Here is a 22,589-nt window from a genome sequence, read left to right on the forward strand (position 1 = left end):
TCTGATGTGAGAAATGCTCCTTTCTTTCTGTGGATTCTAGGATTGTGATTGATGGGGAACCCGGCATTATCTAATATCTCTGCTTCCTGATCTACAATTTGGGATTTTTGACTGCAATAATTGAAGGGGATGAGGGCATGAGATTTGAATATTACTTAATTTACTTAGGGTTAATTAACAAAGGTAATATGGTGGGTCTTGTTTATGATGCCAGGTGCCATCTGAGCCTAGGTAAAATCTATAATCTGATTATCAGGAAAAGAGAGGACTTCCTTCTTAGTTTTAGGAATAAAAGCAAAATTCAAGGAATGAGTAGCATTTTAAGGAGAAGAAAAGAGTCTTTCTACAAATTTTAGAAAGAAGAGGAGAATGGTCTTGGGCTATTCCCTCAATGAGGAATCGAAGGCCTTATAGAGATGCTGGGTTTCCCTCTTCTCTTCTCCTTTGAATATTAAATATGAAATGCTAACTCAGATCCCATGGAGGTGGAGGAAATAACTATCCCCCCCAAAAAGCAAATTTCCTAACAAGACTTAGCTTATGGCAATCTACGTGTATATATGTTTGTTCTTTGGGAAGCAACATGGATTCATTCTCATTTTTCTAGAGTTAGAAAACAGTACTTGCAGTCACAAATTTTTAAGGAGCAAAACCATATTCTTTTTATGCATGGAATAGGGAGTCATAGAAACCATAGAAACCAAACCAGACATTATGGGAAGCATTGCAGTTAAAAGTTCTGTCATATCTTTTATTCCTTACCTCCACTGTGCCATTCCATAAAATAGGAAAGAAAGGGAGTGAGGTGGAAAGAAATTTAGTGAAACTAATCAGGCCATCAACCAAGGATGACACTATATCCAATGCCCCACACCCATGATTTCCCATCACTATAAAAAAGGAAGTACATTTTTCCAACTCTTCTCTGATTTAATTTAATTCTTACAGTTACTACTCATCTTCTGTCTCACTCCACATCACACCATAGAGCTTGCCTTTTTTTTTAATGTTCTCTTTGTTCAGGCTGGAAAACTTAGTCATGAAATCATGAGATTTAGGGCTAGAAGGGGATTTATAGATTATCTGGTCTAGTTCCCTTATTTTAGAGATCAAAAAATAAAAGACTGAGGAGTTTGAGTGACTTATCCAAGGTTACCCAAGTAGTGAGTGACTGAACTGGAATTTGAAGCAAGGTCCAAATTCAGTTCTCTTCAAGGTGAGTAATGTGATATTTTGAAAACACTGTTAGACTTAAGTTTGATCTAGGTTCTAATCCCCCTCCCTATGTTTAATAGCTATGTGACCATAATCAAATCCCTTAATTTTTTTGAGCCTGTTTCCTCATTTCTTTTTTGCCTGTATTTGCCTTACCTGGCTAGTTTTTGGAAGGAAAGCAAAATTCAAAGGAGGAATAACATTTACAGGATAAGAGAAGAATCTTTCCAAGAATTTTTCAAAGAATACTGGGACAATGGTCTTGAGCTATTCTCCCAAGTGAGGAATCAATATATACCCCCAGTAGATTACCCTCATAGAATATAAACTAGCTGAGAGCAGGAATTGTCATACCTTGCATGCAGTAGGTACATAATATTTGTTGTATTGAAATGAATTGTCAATGGTCATATATCTAATACATTGCTGAGTATCTGAGCCTTGGTCTTCTGATTTCAAGTCTACTCCCTCTCCTCTGCCATGATCTTTCACTTTTTCTATTTCATTTCTTCTCTCTCTGTATTTTGACCATATTGTAAAGTTGACCAGTGGTTAAGTCCTATAATCTCCTAAATATCTTGGAAGTCTCCTCCTTTCTATTCCTACTGCCACTGCCTAAGTTCAAACTGTCATTGAGAGAGAGAGAGAGAGAGAGAGAGAGAGAGAGAGAGAGAGAGAGAGAGAGAGACAGAGAGAGACAGAGAGACAGAGAAACAGAGAGAGAGCAAGAGAGAGCGAGAGAGCGAGAGCGAGAGCGAGAGCGAGAGCGAGAGCGAGAGCGAGAGAGAGAGAGAGAGAGAGAGAGAGAGAGAGAGAGAGAGAGAGAGAGAGAGTATTTATTAAGTATTTTCTTTGTGGAAGCCATTGTGCCAAGTGCTGCAGATATAAGGAAACAAAACAGTTGAGACTAGACCTATAGTATTTCAGTAATCCAACTGGTTTTCTCACTATTAATCCTGTCCTTTTTCAATCTATTTTATACAACATTTCCATATTAATCATTCTAAAACACTGCTCTTATCATTGCATCCTCTCCTGTTCAAATCCACTTCAACAGCTTTTTATTACCTATCAAATTCCTCAACCTGCCATTCAAGGACCTCTACACTATGACCCCAACCAATCCCTCCCTCTGTAAATGCTTTGTCCCTCCAGCTGTTATCATGACTGTTGAAACATTACCCATCCTTTAATGAAAAAATATATTATGATTAGGAAGACTTAAAGGTTTTAGTTAACTGATAGCTTAATCAATAGGTTGTTTTTAGGTATTTGAAAATACTGATTAAAATAGCTAAAAAATATATGAGAGAATAGGTCCACTTTCTTTTGCATTACTAATACTGCATTTTAGTCCTGAATACCACATCTTAGTTAGACAGCTAGGTGGCACAGTGGACAGGGCATCAGACTTGGAGTCAGGAAGACTTGAATTCAATTTGACTTCAGACACTTACTAGCTGAGTGACCCTGGGCAAATCATTTAATCCTGTTTGCCTTAGTTTCCCCATCTGTAAAAGGAGCTGGAGAAGAAAATGACAAAAGACTCCAGTATCTTTGGCAAGAAAACCATCCAAATGGGATCACAGAGTTGGACGTGACTGGAAACAGCTACTACAATCATGTTATAGATGGGGAACTGACAAACTGGATGATGGTTTAAAGAAGGGCAGTCAGGATAGAGAAAGGACTTACAATCATGCCTATGAGGAACTGAGATGATTGTCTTAGGGAAAAGAAAACTGAGGAAATTTACTATCACTGTCTTCAAACATCTGAAAGATTATCCTTAGGAAACGAGTCTAAACTTAGTCTAAGAAGTTCCAGAATGAAAACCAGACCTAATCAGTGGAAACTATAAGGAGATAGTTTTCAGCTTCATATAGAAAGCCATTCTAGCCATTAGAATGGTCTGAAAATGGAATGAGATGCCTTAGGAAATAAAGAATTCCCTATCACTAGAGATATTTAAGTAAAAGTTGGACAATGGCTTGCTAAGGAAGGTATAGAAATGATTCATGCATCATGCACAGGAATGGATTAAACCAAAGTCCCTTCCCATTCTGAGACTAATTCCAGAAATGCCTTCTCTTCCATTAAGTCTTTCTGGATCTAAGTAGACCGGGTACAATGCAAAGAGGATCTATGTATGTTCAAATTCTGTCTTTCACTTATTACTTGGGTGAATCACTTCTCTGACACCCCAGTTTCTTTATCATAAAAATGACAGGGGTATATTAGATTGCCTCAGAGATCCCTTCCAACTCTAAATTTATGATTCAAAGATTTTCCTTCTCTTAATCCCTGGGAAATTTTGTAATTCTTATCACACATCCTTATTTCATAGTTAGTGGAGTGCTTCTCTTAATCTCTTCCTAAACAATAAACACCTGGAGGACAAAGGGTGTATTTTACTCACCTTGACATCAGCTTATCCCACCCAGCACAATGCAAGTGCAGAGTTGGTGCTCAATAGATATTTGTTCAATTACTTGAATTGAGGTCATAAAAGCAGGTCAAGTCTAGAAGCCTTTATTAAATACCTACTATGTGCTAGGCATTGTGTCAAGTGCTGCGGTTATTCACCACCCCATTTGATGGATAAGGTATAGACTCAAGAAGGTTAACAAATTACCACACACAGAATTAGACCCTTCTGAGGGTTTCCAATTAACTGTTGGAGTACCTAATCAACACAGTATTGCTTTCACTTTTAACAGTTTTGATAGTGACTTCCTGGGGAGTCAACATACTATTTTTTTCTATTCTTAATGTTTTATGAGAAAGTTTCTTACTTTTCAAAGATACACAAAAACATAGTTTTCTTGAGCATGATTTTATTATAGCCAGGTATCAAAACATTTTCCAGTAGGACAAGCTTCTAATAATATATTAAAAATCAATGGGGTCAGAAGATTTGTTGGGAAAAAGTCAGTTTTGCCAGTACACATCTGTTCCATAAAATGAAGGATATTTCTATTTATATAAAGTCATAACAACATACTCATACATAAAGATTCATTATTTTATCAGTACAGACTGCGTTTTCTCCACAATGCAGCAGGCTGTTTTACGGCCCCTCCAAATTTGTCTAGGCTGGTCCTTGTATGGATAGATATACTCCATCCCTGGGGAACGCACAATACCCTACACACACAAGGAAAAATCCAGCTTTAAGGTGAAATTCACCAAACTCTCAGAATATCACTCCAAAAATTGTACATGTCAGAGAGGCAACATGACATAGTGGAAGGAGCACTGGATCTGGTATCAGAGGATCTGGGTTCAAGTCCCAGTTCCAATGAACAATAATTCACATTTATATAGAGCTTAAAAGTTTACAAGGCAACTAACCTATGGAATAGGTAATGAGAACAGCTGACATTCACCCACAGTGCTTTACAGTTTCCAGAGCACTTCACATGCATGTTTTCCTTTGAAGTTGGTACTAGAGGGTTTGGTTTTTTTTTTTTAACCAAATTCTTGATTTCATCAGTGTAGGGTGCCCCAGGTGAGCAGCCATCTTCCTAAATGGAGATTTACCCATCCTTAACAATATATGGTATTAAAGAGTTGTTTGCGAGCAACTTGCTAAGTGACTTGCCTAGGGTCTTATAGCTAGTAGGTGCTGGAAACAGTCTTAGAACCCAGCTCTTCCTGCTACTTCACCCTGCAGATCCCCAACCCTGTCAACTGACCTACTGTTGTAACCAGGGGACTTCTTGATTTTACCATCCAACCCTCAACTTCAATCTTAGTCCCTCCAGTCATACTTTCTTAAGTGTGTTTATTTCCTGGAGATTAAGGACTATATCACTTTTTCTCTTTGTATTTCCCTTACTTAGAACAGGGTGTGGCACATAGTGAGCTCCAAATAAATGCTCATTCATTAATGCATTCATCTATCCACCCATTCATTCCTAACTCTGAGGCCATCTATTTATCCATGATGCCATGTTGCTGCCGGTCATTATAGGCATCATTACTCCTTTTAATAGATGTGGAAACTGAGGCTCAGAGGGGTTGTTACTTAGGTGTTATCACACAGATAGCCTCAAAGGCAAGATCTGAACGTTGGCCTTTGTTAACAATACAGCACTCAAGTCGTTATGTCATGTCTATTATTATCCTTACTAAATATCATAAACAAACGAGGAAACTAAGTCTCATAGAGGTTAAGCAGCTTGCTGAAGAGCTAATAGAGGTCAGGGCCAGCATTCAAACCAAGGACTCCTGAGGCTGAATTCAATGCTCTTTTCATTCTGCCCTGACCCTTTTGGGGGGCTATTAGATTCAGGGCAAGTCACTTAACCTCCACATCTGTCTTCTCCTATGCCAAATCCTTACGCTGCTTGCTTCCTTGGGGCATTGAGAGAGAAGCACTTTGCAGATCTCCAAGGGGCTACAAATGTGAGTGAGGTGAGCTGTGATAAATAGCCCAGAAAGCCAAACCTCACATTTCTCTCCTTCCTCCGTGAAAAAACACTGACTAACCTGCTTAGGACAGGAAAAAAGAAAGAGAGAGAGAAAGAGAGAACACATAAGAAAAGAAGTGAAAAGAAAAAAGCATTTTGTTTTCCATTCTAATTGTTCAGCCAAAATAGAAATTCCAGAATCCAAGAATGAGGCCAGATGAGGTTTAATCCCTAGGAGAAATACTTAATGCAGACAAATAAGGAAGTCCTCTGTGGGACTTGTGAAGCCCATGTCACATAATCACTGTCTCATCTTCCTGTTTTACCCCGAGATCAGCCATTACATTTGATCATTTTCCCTCTAAGGTTGAAGCGTGGGGCTTTATCTTTTTGGCAGCTTCCAGAACAGAGGCGGGGTTGACTTTATCTCCAAACTCTTTCTCTCGATGTTCTAGGAGAATCCCCTGACAAGAAAGTGAGACAGAGTTAGTTCTTTCTTGTTAAAGGTGGAGGAAGGGAAGGGGAGGCGCAGAGGCAAGAAGGGGCTCCTAAAGGTGGCCAGCTATGGCCCTCCAGGTCCTCAACTGCAGATCTTTGACTGAATCCAAACTTCACAGAACAAATTCTGGTCCCAGGCACATACCCTGAAGGCAGTCAAAGGCAGAGAGAAAGGCCTCAGACGAAATAAAAATCTTCGTAGCAGCACTTTTCAGGGTAGTAAAAAATTGATGACAAAGTGTAAGTCTATTGATTGGGAGATGGTTAAATAAGTTGATTTTATTTTGAGTTCTAATTGTTCAGTCAAAATAAAAATCCAGAATCCAAGAAAGAGGTTGGATGGGGTTTAACCCCTAAAAGAAATATATAATGCATATGCATAGAAGGAAGTCCTTCTGTGCTAAGAAATGACAGCTATGGGGCACTCAGAGAAACGTGAGGAGCCTTGTATTTAAAGTCAAGCAGAACAAGCATAATACACACAATTACCACAGTAAAGGAAAGCAATTCTCAAATGAAATCAAACTGGTTACTTGTAATGTCAAATCTAAATCTCAGGTATCATGCAGAGTGTTGGGGATAACGATTACAAAAAAATGAAAAAGAAAAGAAACAATCTTTTCTCTATTTTTAAAATTCAATTTCATTTAAATTTCCATTCCAAATTCTTTCCCCCTTCCTTTCCCCACTCATTGAAAAGGAAAGAAAAATAAAATCTACTTCAAATATGTATAGACATACAAAACAAATGTCCACATGGGTCAAGTTCCAAGAAAAAAAAAGCAAGAAATAGGAGAAACTATGCTTCCGTCTGTACTCTGAATCCATCAGCTCTCTGGAGGTGAATAGTATATTCATCACGAGTCCTTTGGAACTGCAGAACCCCTACTCTAAAGGAGCTTATAATCTATAGAGGAGATAATACACACAAGTATATATATACATCTATGTTCATACACATGTGTGTATACATATATATGTTCACATAGAATAAATGCATAATGAATATAAGGTAGTTAAAGGGAAGGAGGCACCAGTGATCAAGGGCATCCTGAAGACCTTTGTGTAGAAGGTGGTATGTGAGATTTATCTAGAAGGAAGATGGGTAGTCTATGAGGTGGTGGTGAGAAGGGAGTGCATTTAGTACAAGAAAACGCTGGGGCAAGGGCATGAAGATAGGGGATCTATTTCTTGTGTGAAGAACAGATAGAAAGCTAATTGGAATGTAATTGGGGAAAAATAAAGTATTAAATTTACCACATAAAAGGGGAAAAACAGAAAAACAATTTGACCAGACTGTAGAATATGGGGACCATAGTAATCATGATGCTAAAGACGGGTTAGGGCCAGATTGTACAGGGCTGTAAAATCAAATAGAAGAGTTTATATTTGATCCTGGAAGCAAAAGAGAGTTTATGGAGTAGGGGAGAGTACATGGTTAGCCCTGTCCTTTAAAAAAGTCACTTAAGCAACCATACAGGGTGGATGGACTGGGTGGGAGAGACCTGAAGCAGGGAGAGTAAGTATTGTACATTTTAATAGTCTAGGTGAGAGGTGATGAAAGCCTGCACGAAGGTGGAAGCAACAAGTAGAGGGATGGATTCAGATGTGAGAGATCATATAGCATTAGAAATAGCAAGATGGGTAATGGTCCCCATACGTGGAATGAAGGAAGGTGAAGGATTGAGGAAAACACTGAACTTACAGACCTAAGAGATTGTAAGAAAGGTGGTGCCTTGGACCAAAACAGGGATATTTAGAAGAGAGAGGGCACTGGGGAGAAAGTCAGTGAATTCTTTTAGACAGGCTGAGTTTCAGGTGTTTTGGGGTACTCAGTCTGAAATGTCCAGTAGGAAGTGTGTGATATGAAACTGGAAAATTGGGGAAGAAAATGGGGTTAGATATATAGGTCCGTGAGTCTTCATAGAAAGGATAATTAAACTTGTGGCACTTGATGAGTTGACTGAGAGAATATAGAGAGAGAAAAGTGCCTGGGACAGAGGCTTGGGGAACACCAATGGCTAGGAGTCATGATAAGAATGATCCAACAAAATAAAAGAGGGGAAAAAAAAGTCAGGAGGGCAGAAGGAGAACCGGGAATGAGAGTGTCCTGGAAATCCAGAGAAAGGAGTATCTAGGAGAGGGTGACCAACTGTCCAATGCAGCAAGCAGGTCAAGGAGGATAAGGACTGAGAAAAAGCACCAAATTTGGCAATTAAAAGACTGCTGGACAATGGCACATTCTCCCCTTCTTTTTAGCACCAGCACATGGTAGGCGCATAACATACTCTTGTTGAATGACTATCCGAATGGTACAAAAACCAAATGTTGCATATGCTATCACAATTGTTGTGCTTATTGAGTGTGTTTATTTTTCTTTGTTACAATGGAGGGTTCAACAGAGCAGAGTTGGAGATCAGGAAATTAATGTAAAACCCCAAAGTATCACTAAATCTTTAAAAAAAAAAAAAAGTAGGGGAGAGAGTGTAGACACTCAGCCTGTTGCTGGTCTCCATAGGCAAAAGGATTTTTAAAGATTCTTTTTTTAAATTAAAAAACCCTTTTTATTTATTTTTAAAGGGGTTTGATTAAAATATCTTATATTAAGTTGTCCATGGTACTGAAAGAAAGGAAATTAATAGGCAAGCAAGACAGGAAAAGTAGGCTGTGGGAAAAGCAGATTGGACTCCAAATGTTTGCTGTAAAAAAATAAAGAAGACAAAGGAATGTGTATGGTATTCTAAAATCACCCCTAGAAACTTAATTTTGAAAATTTTTGCCTTGATAGCAACTGAAAAACTTTCCATTTTCTCAAAGTAAAATACTTTAGAGGGATAGATACAAAAACAAAAAAAAATGGAATTACCTTTGCTATAATTTTGTTAAGTCAACTGCCTGTCTGATCATGACTTTGATGATTAAGAAATCAATTTTCTCTATGGGAGCCACCTCCTCTCATGACAGGCCCTCCTGAAAGTGTGAACAAGAGTCAGAGCAAAAAACAGACTAAGTTCCTTTGTCCTTCAGGAAAGAAGTGAGCTGGTTGCATTGCCCAAAGGACATTGGAATGAAGCAATGAAATAATAAATGTATCAAAGTAAAGAAGGGAAAGGAGAGAAAATTCATTGTCAATAAATACTTATTGAATGACTGCAGCCACAACAGCAACGCTGACACTGCAAGGTGATGCCACAGTGTGTGGAGTGCTGGACTTGGAGGCAGGAAGACCTGAGTCCAAATCCAGTTTCAGATATTTACTTAGCTGTGTGACCTTGGACAGGTCATTTAACCCCTCTCAGTCTCAGTTTCCCCATCTGTAAAATGAAGGTAATAATAGCACTTATTTCCCAGAGTTGTTGTGAAGACAAAATGAGATTTTTATAAAGTGCACTGCAAATCTTACATTGCCATATAAATGCCAGAAGTAGTAGCAGTAGTAACAGCGAAATCTAGCATGTAGTGGTTGTGGTAACGGTGGTAATGGTAGAAATAATAGTGGTAGCAATGATGCTAGTAGTGGTGGTGGTGATGCTGGTGGTGGGGATGGTAGTAATTACTATTTGTGTGACCTTGGAAGTCAAATCATCTCCCTAAGACCATTTTCTCATCTGCAGGATGGGACGATAATGACAATGCTTGATTATTGGAAAGAAAGTGCTTTGTAAATTTAAAGGGCTTTATAAATACTATAATTATTGCTAAGAAATCTGGGTGTCTGCCAGCAGAGTCAATTTGACATCAAACCTCCTTCTCTAAGGATACAGGGTGGAGATCTTTGTAAGAACACAGTCAAACAAAATTCTTAGCAACATGGTTTGTAGGGGAGGGAGAGAAAACAGCAACTTCTGCTGTGAATAACACACCCCCCAGGGATGAAGGTGGGTGTGCCACCCATGATGATCCTTTGGAGCAGAACCTTTCTTATAGGAATGAGTACCCAAGGAGTCAGCAGGAGGCAAAATCTAGCATGTTCGCCAAACCCTGGCCCAAGGGGCTACCAATAAGGGGTGGAGGAAAACAGCATCTTAGAACATTTGAGCAGTAAGGAACTTTAGAAATCTCTCCAAGTTCATCATTCCAAGGTAGAGTTAAATAAAAGACTAAGTTAGCAGCAAATACAGAATTAGCACTCAGGACAGCCTCCTTACTAGGCTTAGAGGTAGCTAGGTGGCATAATAGATAGTACTGGACCTACAGTGAGAAAGACCTCCGTATCCCATCTTGAGACACTTACTAGTTGAGCAAGTCTTTGAACTTCCCAGCTCAGTTCCCTCATCTGTAAAATGGGAATAATAGTGTCTACCTCCCACAACTGTTCTAAATATAACATGAGATAATAGATGTAAAATGTTATATAAATTTTGGCTATTATTATTAATGACATTTTTCTCATGAGGGACGCCTCATTTTTTTTACCATGAGAAAAACTAGTAAGTGATTTTTTCCTTCAGTCTTATCTATCTGAAACATTGGAAAGGCAAACAATTAAAAGCAAGAATGCATACAGCACTTTAGAGCAATCATTTCAGATTATTTTCACAAGAACCATGTGAGGTAACAAAGATGGTACAATCCCACCAGACAAATTAGAAAAGTTACCTACACAGAGGTGCAGTGATTTGTTCAAAGGTTCACAATTAATTAGTTAGCAAGACCAGGACGGAAAGCAAGGTCTCCTATGCTCTTTCTAACAGGTTATACTGCCAAAGGTGTACTGCTCAATAAAATCAATTAACTGAAGAATGAAACTGCCAAATTAATATTCCTAGAATACAGATCTGGTCAGCACTCCCATTCAGAAACTTTCAATAGCTCCCTAAGGCCTCCAGGATGACATATTGAAAAAAAAAATCATCGGCCTGGATTTCAAAGGTCCCTATTCTCTGATTCCCCAACCATCTTTCTAGTCTTATTTCAGGATATTCCTTTCAACATACTCTTCACTCCAGACAGATAGGCCTGCTTGATGTTTCCTCTCAGAGCCTGTAAACAGGTGGTTCTCCAGTTTCTGGAATTCCCTCTCTCTTCACTTCTTCCTCAGAAAATCCCCAACTTCCCTTAAAATCATGTTTTCAAGTACTACAGCCCACACAAAATATTTCTGTTCCCCTGTGGTTAGTGCTCTCTCCTTAAGATCACTTTGTCTATATTCTCTATTTATTTGTCAGGGTACACATTATATCCCTTGGTGAAATTAAGTACCTTCAAAGGCAGAGATAAATTTTATTTTGGTTCTTTGTATCTTCATTCCCTAGCAAAGCACCTTCCACCTAATATGTGTTTAATGAAACTTTGCCAAGTTGGATCGAAGAGTAAAGAGGCTTTTGAGGAAATCCAGCAAGAAAAAACAACAGTAAAGGTTAAAATGAAGTTAGCACTTCTAGCAGAAAGGATTCTGGATCCTATTTACTCATCAATCCTGGAAGTTCTGATTAAAAATGATACTAATTTAGAGAAAGAATCAGCCCATCCTTGGGGAAAGTTGAACTAGCCATGCAGGTAAAAGTAAAGCTAGTCAGGAGAAGGCCACTCTGAAGGTTCAATTCCTGGTGACTAAGCCTGGATTCCTACAGGTGGCTTTAAGGAAAGACAGTGGCAGAGGTTGGGGTGTGTGTGTGGGGGGGGGGGGGCAGAGTATAAATGAATACTCAAAGGTCCACAAGGTACGGAGTTTGGGGCTCCTAAATCCTTTATATAGTATTAAAATGTCAGAAAATAATTGAGGGGCAGCATAATATAATCCTAATAAATTACCATTGTGACTGGCCTTCTGTTTCTTCTTTTATAGAATAAGGAGGTAAGGGTGGGGTAGAAAATGTAGGTGTGGTAATGCACACCGTTCTACTAGGGAGGATGAGATTGGGGAAAATCAGGAGCTTATTCTGAGCTGCAACAGGGCTAAAGCCAATTGGGTATCTGAGCTGTCTGGCACTAACATGATGAGAGCCCAAGAGTGCAGAAACGCTGGGGCATAGGGAGTGCCAGGTTGTCTAAGGAGGGGTGAACTGGCACAGATCGGATGTGGAATGCTTCCATGCCAATCTATTTGTACTTCCAGCCTAGATAAAATAGGGAAATACCGTCTACAAACAAATAACCAAATGAGCAGGTTGGATTAGACTGTTTCCTCAGTCTGTAAAATCCATAACATGTCTCTGTTTCCTCTTTGTAAAAAGGAGGTGATATTTTTAATACCTACCAGACAGGACAGCTGTGAGAAAAGCACTTTGTAAACTTAAACATATATGAGAGTTATTGCTGCTGCTACTTTTGCGGTGGCTGTTCAGTTTCAGTCCTGCCCTACTCTTCATGCCCCCATTTGGAGTTTTTTTGGCAAAGATACTGGAGTGGTTTGCCATTATCTTCTCCAGCTCATTTTACAGATGAGGAAACTGAGGCAAACAAGGTTAAGGGACTTACCCAGGGTCATGCAGCTAATAAGTGTCTGAGGCCAGATTTGAACTCAGGAAGATCAGCCTTCCTGCCTTCGGGTCCTGTATTCTGAACTCAGAGCCACTTAGCTGCCTCGAAAACATGTAAGTTCAATTTATTGCTGCTGCTGCTATTACTACTGTAGGTATCAATGCAGAGATAGCTCTTAATAACTACCCCAGAAATAAGGGAGACTTAGGAACATACTTGATCTTACCTAAGACCATTCCATAAGGGAGAGAAATGCATCATCTGGTACAAGAGAAGTATAACGCTTTGTTTCTAGTGTCCAACAGTTTCAGTGGTTGAAGAAATGTCTACAATCACTCAAATGAAAGCTCGTCTTGTTATAAGGGGATATGGGATGGGTACAATAGGGTATCAAGTCCTGGACTTGGAGTCTAGAAAAGGTCTGGGTTCAAATCCCACCTCTACCCTCTGTAATTATATCAGTGACATTTCCTCATATGTAATATGGGGCAGCTAATGGATAGAGAGAGGCCTGAAGTGAGGAAGAAGATTTTTCCTGAGTTCAAATCTGGCCCCAGACACTTACTAGCTGTGTGACCCTGGGCAAGTCACATAATCCTGTCTGTTTCAGTTTCCTCACCTGAAAAATGAGCTGGAGAAGAAAATGGCAAACTGCTCCAGTATCTTTGCCAAGAAAATCCCAAATGGGGTCACAAAGTGTTAGACACAACTGAAACGCCTTGAACAAATATGGGAGAAATAATCATATGCTAATATTTATCCTAGCAATCTCTCAGCGCTGTTGGGAAGATCAAATGAGGATACCCTTGTAGCAGGTGTCCATACAGGTGCTTCCCCTCTCCCCCCCACCCAGCATAAGCTGCTGCCATTTTGCTCCACCACCTAGGAGACCAGCTGCCCCCATGTATCATTTGTTGCTGGATTGTGTCCCCTGATTGGCTACTGCGTTAGAACGGTATGATTATACTAAATAAGTCTCTCACCTCTCAATTTCTCTCTTTCTTCAAAGCATGATTATGACTTTTGAGGCTGTCTATAGGGTCCCTTCCCCCAACCCATCAACCTAGATAGAAGCTGGTGCCTAGGATGGGGCTACTTCCCTTTTTGTGTCTTCTTTATTTTGGTTCAGGGCCTTGTGAGAACTCAAAAAGGCCTACAATGGCAGAGAAGGTGACAGCAGTAGCCTCCCCTGGAGCTGCCATGACTGAGTACAGGGGGAGGTGAGCACACTGGGCAGTTTGATCACTGCTAGGGGAGAATGCCTAAGCAGTGACTGAAGCAGGTTAGTGCCAAGAGAAGAGCTGGCATCAGAGAGAAGCTAGCAGAAAGAATATCAAGGTTGGCTATTTGAGTGGACGATGCCCAGGGTAGAAATGAAGTGTGAAATGGCAAATTAGCAGAACTGCCAAACTATATTAAGTCTTATTGAAACTTATTACCAGACTCTCAGCAAATTGCAGGCTGACTGAAGCTGAACTGGAGAATCCTGTTTAAATTGCTGTGCTGATGTGTTCATGCTTTTGACCTAGTCTCTCTGTGTAGGAATAAAGTACCTGTCCCATACTTGATTATATTTGTACAATTCATACCTTCTTAAATTATTCATCTTTTGAGGAAAATCCTAGACTAGAACCCAAAATAGAATTGTTTCTGGAGTAACTGGGGTGGGGATGATGAGTTAATAAATGTGAGAATGGAGAATCCAATCTCCTACAGAGATGGCTGGTTCCCCATTAGAGTCAAATTCAGGTAAACAGAGATGGCAGGTGAAGTGCAGGACCTTTATCCTGTGACTTCAGCCAACCAGTACCTATGACAAGCTCTTTGTGAACCTTTGAGTGCTCTGTGAATATCAGGGGTTACCATGAGCCTGGGGAGTTGGGGAGGATTTCTGGCTTCTCTCTCCTGGATAATGGGCTGGTAGATATGACTTCCAAGCTTGGAGAAAATGGGAAGTTGGGAAAAAGGAAACAGTCGTGGGATTCTCAAGGAAAATCAACAAGACAACATATAAACTCAGATACACAAAGGCACACGCACACACACACACACACACACACACACACACACACACACACACACACTCTACCTGTTTGCCTGGCCCAATCACATAAACACCTCCAAGGATGAACCCTTCTCCTTCCAGGTTACCAGAGAAGCCCTTACTCCTGGCCCGGAAAAAATTCTGCCAAACACCCAGACGAACGAATCCCATAAACATCATCTTGCGCTTCTGGGGACCATAAAATTTTTTCTGCAGAAAAGACAAAGATGCCGAGTTATTGATGCTTGTGTCTTTGTGCCTTCCCTTCTCTCTCCAATTTGCCCTCACCTCTTCAAGTACTTAGTTCCTACAGGGGAAAACATCATGTCTATCTGCTGGCACATGGGAAAGTTTTATGTGAAATAAAGCCCTAAACTAACACAGAATCCCAAGAATTAAGTTGAAGACTCTCATTAAAAGTAACAGGGTAAAGGCCTAGTGAGAATGTACACAGAACTCTGATCCTACATCCTAGCTGAATACTCACACTTAGACTTTAAGTTTTTGTGATATTGGGTGGGTGGGTAAGGAGAGGGCAGGATACATCCATGGACACTACTCACAACCACTCTATGACTTTTTAAACTATTTTTGAGAGTTTCTGCGGTTGAAAAAATTAATCTCCCAAGTAAAACAATAAGGAGGATCATTGGCTTTGCAGTATACAGACCTAGGTTTAAACCTACCTCCGACACTTTCTACCTTGGGCAAATCACTTACCTTTTGGGGGGTCTCAATTGTTTCATTTGCAAAAATGAGAGATTTGGGCTTTTTTTTTTTCTCAGTTTCCTCAAGGCTCTAAATCTACGATGCTATGATCTATACTTAGTTAGGCTGGTGCTTAAATAGTCTTTCTAGCTTGAGAAGCCCTGCCAGAGCCTACACTCTCCTGACAGAGTTAGTTGATACAGTGGACAGAGTCCTGGACATAAAATCAGGAAAACCAGAGTCTAATCTTGTCTGCCTCAGACCTTTACTAGCTGTGTGACCCTGGGAAACTCATTTAACCTCTGTCTGCCTCAGTTTCCTCATTTGTAAAATGATGACAATAAGTTACCTACCTCCCAGAATTACTGTAAAGCTCCAATTGTAATGCACTTAGCATAGTGCCTGGCATCTGGCAAGCATCATATAAATATTAATTATTATGATCATGAGTATTATTACATCCACCTAACGAATAGCTATTGGAGCAGGAACTTAGTGGAAGAAAAAACTCTAGCAGCCTGAAATATTCTTGCTCCCAGCTGGATGGTAGCAGTCTTCTAGTTTTTGCTATAATCCGTTGGGTACAATAGGAGGTAAGAAACATTGCCTCATCTGTAAAATGAGGATAATAGTAGCATCTACCTCCCAGGGTTGTTGTGAGCATCAAATGAGAAAATGTTTGTAAAGACTGAGCCAGTGCCTGGCACCTAGTAAGTGCCATATAAATGTTAGCTATCATCATCATCATCATCATCATCATCATCATCATCATCACCACTCTTATTCTCATCATTTATCATTAAGCTGGCCACAAGCAGGTCATGACAAGTGGTGAACTAAAAGGAGAGGAATGGGCCACTTCTCTCTTACCCGTAAGTCCATTTCCTTGTGAACGTTTCATTGTATTCCATCACAGAATGAATTAGCCCATCTTGACTTTAGCGACAGGTCAAGCTCACAGAACTCTATTTCAAGAAGCATTTAAGCAATAAGCAAGAAGAAAGTTCCTATAATCCCCTAATTATGTTATCCAAGGTGCATGAAAAAGATAATTGTGTGAGAATATGGCAGGCAAGAAGGTCACTGGGTTTTCAAAGGAACTCAATATAGCCTATAGAGAAATCCAAGGCTGACATTAACTGAGATATAGAGCTGTTCAAATAATTTATTTCTATAAGGCCAATTTCAGGCCAAGTCTGCCAAAGCCTGGCAGCTCAGCATTCAAGCTACCACTAGAAATTCAACCAAGCAAAGAGCCAACTGTAATTTGGCAATGTGCAAGAACACACAGTATTGGAATAAGTTTTGCAACACATGTACCCTTTCATCCAGAAAGATCTTTCCTTTGAAATATGGCTGGAAATCCTCCACTTCTGACCCAATCTTTTCTTTCACCACAGCATAGAGTGGGATGCCCAATTGGTCTAGCTGTGGTCTGAGAGCAGATAGGTCAGCTGCTTCCTAAGAGAAAGAGAAAGATAGGTTAATAGACACACACATACACACACCAACAATCTTCTTCCTCACTGATAAAAGGCTTCACAATCTCATCTTAATCTTAAGCTTAAAAAACCCCCACTCCATCCCCAAATCCAAAGATGTCACTTCCTGAGAGAAACCAGAGCTGAAAGTACCAGTTGTCACTGGAACTGAAAGACAAAGACAGTCTGTCTTCTCTTTATTGCTAATAACAGCTCGCTTACATTTTGCAATATTATTCAGTTAACAATGACCTACAAACAAGAACCTTGTTTTATAGGGTGACCCTGTCTGATTTGGATACATCAAGACAGCACATGGAATATTTTGTTACCCTTACAGGCAAAGGCTTTCATGATACAAATGGGAAAGGGGATGCTTATAGTATAGCAGGAGATTTCACCATTGACAAAAGATATTTCATCAGAGGCAAAGACCCTACCACGGAAAGTCTTCCATAATTGGGCTCCAATTTATGTCTTCAATCTAATGAAGGAGGCAGCATGGTGTTTTGGATAGAGTCTCCTTCTTGGAGTAAGGAAGACCTAAGAGCTTGACCTGTCGCTAGAATGCTTATTAACTATGTACCCTATGTGTCCTTGGATAAGTCACTTAAACCTTTGAGAGTTATCATTCATTCATTCAGCAGGCATTAAGCATCCATGAAGTGCCAAGCACTCTGCTAGACTCTTGGGATACAAATACAAAAATGAAAGGAACTGATCGTTTATTAGGGGAAACTTCAGTTTTCTCATCTGGAAAATAGAGATAAGAATAGTACCCACCTCCCAGAACTGCGAGGATCAAGTAAGATAGGGTATACAAAGCAAACTAAAAACCCCATATAAAAGTGAGCTGCTGTGATTCCTCTTATTCACAGGTCCATAGCCTACTATCAGTCATTTGTGTTTAATATTTGGTAGTCTACTGGTCAAGTAGAAGAAATGATTGCTTTTTATGACTTTTATGTTATTATACAGAGTCAGCCTCCTTGACTCTAAGGACAATTCTATTGTCACCAGGCCACACTGCCTCTGACACCTATTGGCTGTGTAGCCCTGGGCAAGTCACTTAACTAACTTCAGTATTTTAGGTAACTGTTAAGATTTTAAGTTGTAGTGAGGATCCTGACCTGCACTGGTAAGAGTGGGCTTCCTCATCTAGTAAGTTTCTCAAATTAATGAAATCACACATTCATTTCCTGTTCTTACTCCTATCATCATCATCCTCTTCTTCTTCTTCTTCCTCCTTTTTTATCTTCATCTTCTTTTATTATCAGTCCCTGTAAGACCACACCACTCCAGCCAGATGAATCCACTAGTTGTCCTTCAAATATGCCTTGCCAAGTCCCACTATTTTGCCTTCTCCCTTCACATGGTATGCCTTTCCCCTCCTCCTTTACTTTCAACCTCAACCCTACCTATTCTTCAAGACTCAGCGAAAATGCCCACCTCCACACGCTGCCTTCCTTGATAATTCTGCCCATAGGGACTGAATTAAACACAACAAACACTTCCTGAGTACTGGCGATGTCCAGATCTCTCTAACCTTTAACTTCAATATGCAAACCACTCATTTGACACTTAATATCTTGTGATATCTCCTGCATGAACACTTCTATAAAGTTATTTATTTTTATGCTATTTTAAAACTTTATACAAGTGTATGTCTTATCTCCTCAACTAGCTTTTGAGCTCTGTAGGAACAGCTAAGGTGGCACAGTAGACAGAGCCCTGGGTTCATCTTCCTGAGTGAAAATCTGGCCTCAGATGCTTACTAGCTGTGTGACCCTGGGCAAGTCACTTAATCCTGTTTGCCCCAGCTATCTCATCTGTAAAAGGAGCTGGAGAAGGAAATGGCAAACTACTTCAGTATCTTTGCCAAGAAAACCCCAAAGGCGTCATGAAGAGTTAGATACAACTGAAAAGACTGAACAACAAGGGCAGGGACCTGTGTGAGCTGCTTATCTATTATTCATTCTACACAAAGGTAGGAGGGAATAGCTAATATACTATGATGATAGAGTTAGGATCCAAAAACACCTAGGTAGTCTAGAACTTTGCAATGAGGCAAACAGATGAAAAGTAGAATAGACTGCCTTGGCAGATAATGAGCTCCCCTTCATTGGAGGTCTTCAAGGAAGGGCTGGATGATCACTTAATGGAGGAAATTTTTGTTGGACTAATCAAGGAGGATTAGAATACCTCTAAGGTCCTTTCTAACTCAGATTTGGTGACTCTATAGATAGCTTTCTTACAGCATTATGCACATAGTAAGAACTCAACAGTTTTTTGTTGTACGAATGAATTTCTATTAAAATAGGAGAGAAGTTGTATACTTGGAGAGATGGGGCTCATCTTTATAGGTCATGAAATATGCAGACCCTTTTCTCTATTATGCAAATGCAATGCTAAAGCTTCTTTTTTAGAAAGGAAAATCGCAAAATATTGGTCCACAAGCCAGTTCATGGTCAGGACACATGTGCCACAAAGCTTGGGCATCTCAGCAGAAAAATATACTCTAGAACATAGTTTTCTCTTGGTAGAGAGGTGAGGTGTGGAATGAGGCATATGCTGTCAAACACGGTTAATGTGTCCTTTTGTTTCATTTAACTGTATTTCCTTGTAAATCGGAAGGAGTCAATTGATGTGGGAGCAGGATTGGGAAGTCCTTTTAAAAAAGTTAAAACTTTTAAAAAAGTTACTGCAACCGAGAGTTTGTTTGCATTAAGGCTGAGGTGCTTTCAGTAACAGCAACATTGTGCAAGGACCAACTTTGATAGATTTAGCTCTTCTTAGCAATGCAAGGATCTAAGACAATTCCAAGAGACTCATGTTGGAAAATGCTATCCACATCCAGAGAAACAACTATGGAGCCTGAATGCAGATTGAAGCACACTATTTTATCTTTTTTATCCCTTCTCATGGTTTTTCCGTTTTGTTCTGATTCTTCTTTCACAAGATAACTGTGGAAATATGCTTAATATTATTGTACATGTATGGTCTATATTGCATGCTGTCTAGGGGAAGGGTGAAGAAAAGGAGGAGGAAAATTTGGAACTCAAAATCTTATAAAAGTGAATGTTGAAAAATAAAAATAATAAATCATTTTTAAAAAGGCATGAGTGTTTTGAAATGTATCAAGTCTACTTCAGTAGGAGTATTATATATGTGTGTATATATATATATATATATATATATATATATATATATATGTATGTATTGCTTCCTTTCTACATCAAAAGCAAAAAGGAAAACCTAAATGGAAAAATCATTTCCTCAAACACATTTATCAATAATTTGATTAAACAACAGACTCAGTTAAATAAAGAGGGCACACTCGTACTACAAAGGTCTGACATTGCTTGGTACATAGTCTTGCCTGGTAAAATGAAAGGTTTCTCTCGTTTAGAGGAATCCATCTTTCACCATATACGCTAGATGAACTAATACTATATATATTTCCCTCTGATTAGAGGGTGAAGGGCTCTCCCAGAATCTCTGTTTATAGAGGGTTCCCTGGGCAGCCATCTCTTCATTTTTCACAAGGTTTCACTCCCCTAGATTTGTCTATCATGTCCCCCTTTTTTCTTTTAAAATGAATATATTTATTTTTAGTTTTCAACATTCACTTCCATAGAATTTTGAACACCAAAATTTCTTCCCATCTTTTCCCTCCCTCCACCCAAGATGGCATGTAATTTGATATTACATATCAAATGTACATATACATTTGTATTAAACCTATTTTCACATTAGCCACATTGTAAAGAAAAATTAGAACCAATGGGAGAAACCACGAGAAAAAAAAAATGAAGAAAGAGAGAGCAAATAACGTGCTTTGATCTGCATTCTGTCTCCATAGTTCTTTCTCTGGATGTGGACCGCATTTCTATCACGAGTCTTTGGGAGTTGTCTTAGATCCTTGCATTGCTAAGAAGAGATAAGTCTATTAGAGTTAGTCTTCGTACATTGTGGTTGTTAACTATGCACAATGTTCTGTTTCTGCTTCCCTCACTCAGCATCAGTTCATATAAGTCTTTCCAGGTTTTCCTGAAGTCTATCTATTCACTATTTCTTATAGCACAATAGTACTCCATTACATACCACAACTTGTTCAGCCATTCCCCAACTGATGGGCATCCCTTCAATTTCCAATTCTTTGTCACCACAAAAAGAGCTGCTATAAATATTTTTGAACATGTGGGTCCTTTCCCCATTTGTGCAATCTCTTTGGGTTACAGCCCTAGAAGTGGTATTGCTGGGTTAAAGGGTATGCACATTTGCATCGCCCTTTGGGCATAGAGGAACTGTTTTTCTTTTTGCTTGTATTTAGTTATTCCTTCCACATGGAAGGTAGGAGGGAGGGGCTAGGGTCACCCTCCCCACTTCTTCTTATAATCTGGAAAATTCACACAAAATTTTTTGGCTCTTCGTAGCAGAGAAGAAATCTGAATTTTTTTCTTTTTCTTTTATGGTGTATTTACAGTACCTTACTGTAAAATTTGTGAGGTCTGCTGACCTTTGCATGGCATCTGTGGTTTCCACAGAACTCCCCCCAAATTCCCACTTAATTTCTTTTGCCAACCTGTGATATATCAAAACTGCAATGAGGAAAGATGTGATATGAAAAGGTAACTGTATATTCCTACTGCTTAGCACAATTCCTGGTACATAGTAAGTTCTTAATAAATGCTTGTTGACTTGCTTATAGCTCAGGGTTCCTTAATTAATTAATTAATTAATTTAAATGAAACTTTTATATATACACGTGCATATTCTCTTCACTCATCCCCTGGAAATAAAAAATTTCCATTAACATACCACCATTTAATTAATGTTGGAAACTTTTCTAACTTCTCAGGTCACTCTGCTTTCAAAATGAAAGAAATTAAGTTGGCACAAACTCTGTTGCTGTGCAGAGGCAACACCCAACAAATGTAAATGGGAGTTACTCCCTTGGTGTCATTAGAGATTCCCTGTATTTTGCCAAGAAAGCCCAGCCCAGCCGACCTAAGATAGGTAGGGAGGGGACCCAGGCAAGACTGAAAAAACCATGAGGGAAATCCCTTTAGGTCAGGGAGTGGAAAAATAAAAATGTGAATGTCATTTTCACTGTTACTAATTAGGACACAAAGTGTGCCAAACTGGCAATGACTCAAGATTGCTAACAATTAGAGCAATCCAAAGCAGTATAGGCTACCTTGCATGATAGTGAATTCCCAATCACTAGGTCTTCAAACAAAGGCTTGTTTGGCTGTGTTTTAGAGGGGATGCTTACTCAGAAGCAAGTTTGGACCAGATGGCACTTGAGCTTCTCTCCAAATCTGACAACCAATCAATCAATCAATGAGCATTTATTAATATGTGTGTGTGTGTGTGTGTGTGTATGTGTGTGTATTTACTACGTGCCACATGGGCTAAAAGCTGTGGATACAAATACAGTAAGTGAAACAAGGAAACTAGGTTCCAGTAGGGAAACGTTAAGAACATATGGAATTATACACAAAATAAATGCAAACAGAATAAATACAAAGTAGTTAAACATAACATAGTTTGGAAGGGAGGACATTAGCAGCTGAGGGGATCAGGAAGAGAATTCATGTAGAATATGGTGCTTGGACTTAGTCCTGAAGGAACAAAAGGATTCTGTGAGGTAGAGTTGAGGAGGGAGCATATTTCAGGCTCCAGAGAAGCCAATGTAATGCACAGAGACCAAAGATGGAGTGTCTGCTGTGTGAGGGAAAAGAGGGAAATCTAGTCTGACTAAATCACAAAGTCCTGGACAGACAGTGATATACAGTGAGG

The 22,589-nt window shown here is 39.5% G+C and overlaps 1 protein-coding gene across 4 annotated transcripts in view; it reads right to left on the bottom strand.

The window, feature by feature from the left end:
* Positions 1-4,035: 4,035 nt before the first annotated feature.
* PRXL2A (peroxiredoxin like 2A) overlaps positions 4,036-22,589 on the bottom strand; it is a 54,775-nt gene continuing 36,221 nt past the window's right edge. For all 4 annotated transcript variants that reach the window (XM_072627988.1, XM_072627987.1, XM_072627989.1 and 1 more), the window contains 3 exons: positions 16,624-16,764; positions 14,641-14,805; positions 4,036-6,094 (listed from right to left, as the gene is read on the bottom strand). In XM_072627988.1, the coding sequence (XP_072484089.1) occupies positions 5,981-6,094; positions 14,641-14,805; positions 16,624-16,764 (420 nt within the window). In that variant the 3' untranslated portion in view covers positions 4,036-5,980. The remainder of the gene's footprint in view (positions 6,095-14,640; positions 14,806-16,623; positions 16,765-22,589) is intronic.

Source organism: Notamacropus eugenii, chromosome 1, assembly GCF_028372415.1.
Source record: "Notamacropus eugenii isolate mMacEug1 chromosome 1, mMacEug1.pri_v2, whole genome shotgun sequence".
Classification (NCBI taxonomy): Eukaryota; Metazoa; Chordata; class Mammalia; order Diprotodontia; family Macropodidae; genus Notamacropus; species Notamacropus eugenii.